General features: G+C 34.4%; 1 protein-coding gene across 1 annotated transcript; it reads left to right on the forward strand.

Annotated features, from left to right (window-relative positions):
* The first annotated feature begins 666 nt into the window (after positions 1–666).
* On the forward strand, positions 667–1,295 carry LOC133720621 (uncharacterized). The gene is made up of 2 exons (XM_062147032.1): positions 667–804; positions 958–1,295. Exons 1-2 carry the CDS (start codon positions 708–710, stop codon positions 1,173–1,175), a joined length of 315 nt encoding a protein of 104 aa, XP_062003016.1. The 5' UTR covers positions 667–707; the 3' UTR covers positions 1,176–1,295.
* The last annotated feature ends 1,231 nt before the right edge of the window (positions 1,296–2,526 follow it).

Genomic DNA, 2,526 nt, shown 5'->3' on the forward strand with positions numbered 1-2,526 from the left:
AATATATTCAATTCATCAAAAGGTTTTAGATTTTAGATGCTAAAATTTCATCCCACTTCCAAAATTCAAACACTTCATTTTTGACCAACATTCTCAAGATGCTCTTCTTTTTTGTGGCTTTTGGTTCTTGCAAGCAACTTGCTGGAATGGTTGACTTCAGATAAAAAACAGACCAAGTAGCTGTATATCTTAAACTATGAGGATTCTGGCTTTTATTAATTTAACATCCTAATTAAGTTTGATTGAACTTATGCATAAAGCCATGAACAGTAACAATTAAAGTTGAGGATTTCTTAAGACTATTAGTCCTGCAACTGTAAATCACCATTCTTTATATTCTACTCTAGTATATCCTCTCTTTTTAGATGATAGGAAAAGGGAAAATTGCAAATACATAAAACTCTGGAGTTGAAGTGCGACACATGTACTGTATGGTAATAGTGCTTGTGCTTTCCACGAAAGCAATGGAAGTAACATGCAAATTCATAGTCAACTCCATAATTAATCACCTAAACATGTATAGAGTATAGACATCTCTCCTACTACCAAACGCTCATTAAACAAAACAACAACAGTAATTATAATATGATTGAACACAATTTAGCATAAGAAGAGAGTCTATAAATCTCTCTTTAGCAATATCCTAGGATCATAACAAAGAAGTTCCACTGACTTAAGGTTTTTAAAACTTCTTGTTCCGGCTTTCAATGATGAAAGGTTCTCCGGTGATGTTAGCTTTAGCTGTAATAGCAATATACCTTCTTGTGGGTGCTTTTCCTGCAACTTCTGCATTAGTTCCTCATGGTAAGAATATGATAAAATTCTTCCATTTTTTGAATTCTGCATTACAAATCATGAGGTTTTAATTTTCTTGGCTTTAATAAATCTAAGTTTCAAGGATCATATTGTCTAGCTATTAAGATTTCTTGCTTTGCAATTTTCTTATGATGACTGTAGGTGATGAGAAGAGTTCATGGCATGTTGACTGTATACATGGCTTGACAAGGATACTTGGAAGAAAAGAAGGTAACTTTGGATGTCAAAATATCATTGTTAGCAAGAAAATAGTGCCCACTCGGAGCCTAAAAGTAACGAGCAAATCCCCGCCTCCACCACCCACTAAGAATACGGCAACATCACTGGGTGCTACCGTATCTCCTCCAGTTGCTGCATGATAGCTATGCTATTTTTGTATTCTATAGATGGCTTGATGTTTGTGTGGTCACTGTGGTGATTCTCAATATTTCACGTCTCTAAATTTTTAGACCTTCTCTTACAAGCTATGATGTCTTGGTCCTCTATTTGTTAACACCAGATGGAACAATAACTCAAATAAAAGGAACACAAGCTTTTGCTGACGCAGTGTAAATCTCTCCACTGAGGAAACTTCACTGCGTGGCTTTTAACGTAGCCAACACGAGAATCAAATCCAATATGAATCAAATCGTTACAGATCACAAGTAGTGGTATTCAACACAACCACATTGACTAGCAACAATGCTAACTTGCTCACAACTGTAAAAGACCTATTCTAAACAACTATGAAGCAATCTGTATAGATAAAGAAATCTGGACACGCCTTCAGATTCAATCTTGCCTTGAAGCTTCACTGATCTCAATCACACATGCAAGTGATGAATGCAGTGAACAAGCAGTGTGATCAATCCATCAAACAAACAATGAGAGTTTTGTAAAACAGTTAGTGCAGACTATGCAGCACAATTAAAATTCTCAATCAAAACCTCTACATCGTAAAACAGTTTTCAAAACCTTTTATAGAGGATAAAGACTCCCCCTCTTTCCAATCAAATTAAACACCGATTGAGATAAACATGGAAAGGTTTTTCAAAACAATATGTAATCACAATCTTTTATCTGATATGTATTCAAAAAAATTCTAAATGCAGATAAGATTTCCTAAACTCTTTTCCTTAAACACTATTTGAATTGGAGAGTTTAGACCCACAATATATGCATCAATCACATGCAAATTGATATGATATGCAAACTAAAAGCTCTCTAAACCTAGACCACATTTTCAGAATTATATGGAGGAAAAAGAATCGTGCACAATCAATGCGTCTAACCCTAATTGATTCCTATTAGGAAAAATCTTTTTAACAAAAGATTGCCAATTAAAATAAACAGACCTAAATCAATTAGGTCTTCAATGGGACGATTTTAACTGGTGAAAAATATCTTTGCATAATAAAATTTAAGAATAGAAAGATACTTTCCAAAAACAAACTTCCTAAAACCTAAGACTGACTCAAGGATTGCAACACAGGTTGCAATCCCAATGCATATGCTGACTCATGAGATGCATTTACCTGTAACGTATTTGAGATCAGTATTAGGCCCTTTTCCATCTTCTTCAGTGAAGAATATCATGACATTCACTAGCTTTGTATGAGAATGCCAACAAATAACATGTACAAAATCTTGTACTTACACTATTCATCACCAATCGATTTAGTAACAGAATCGTAATCAATTGTTCATGCAACTGGCCGGAATAGTAGCTTA

Source organism: Rosa rugosa, chromosome 7 (assembly GCF_958449725.1).
Source record: "Rosa rugosa chromosome 7, drRosRugo1.1, whole genome shotgun sequence".
Lineage (NCBI taxonomy): Eukaryota > Viridiplantae > Streptophyta > Magnoliopsida > Rosales > Rosaceae > Rosa > Rosa rugosa.

Bases quoted from the DNA above. Each gene is read 5' to 3' on its own strand.
- LOC133720621 (XM_062147032.1), top strand. From the start codon at position 708: ATGATGAAAGGTTCTCCGGTGATGTTAGCTTTAGCTGTAATAGCAATA. The intron at 805-957 runs GTAAGAATATGA...TGATGACTGTAG, and splicing joins TTCTGCATTAGTTCCTCATG to GTGATGAGAAGAGTTCATGG.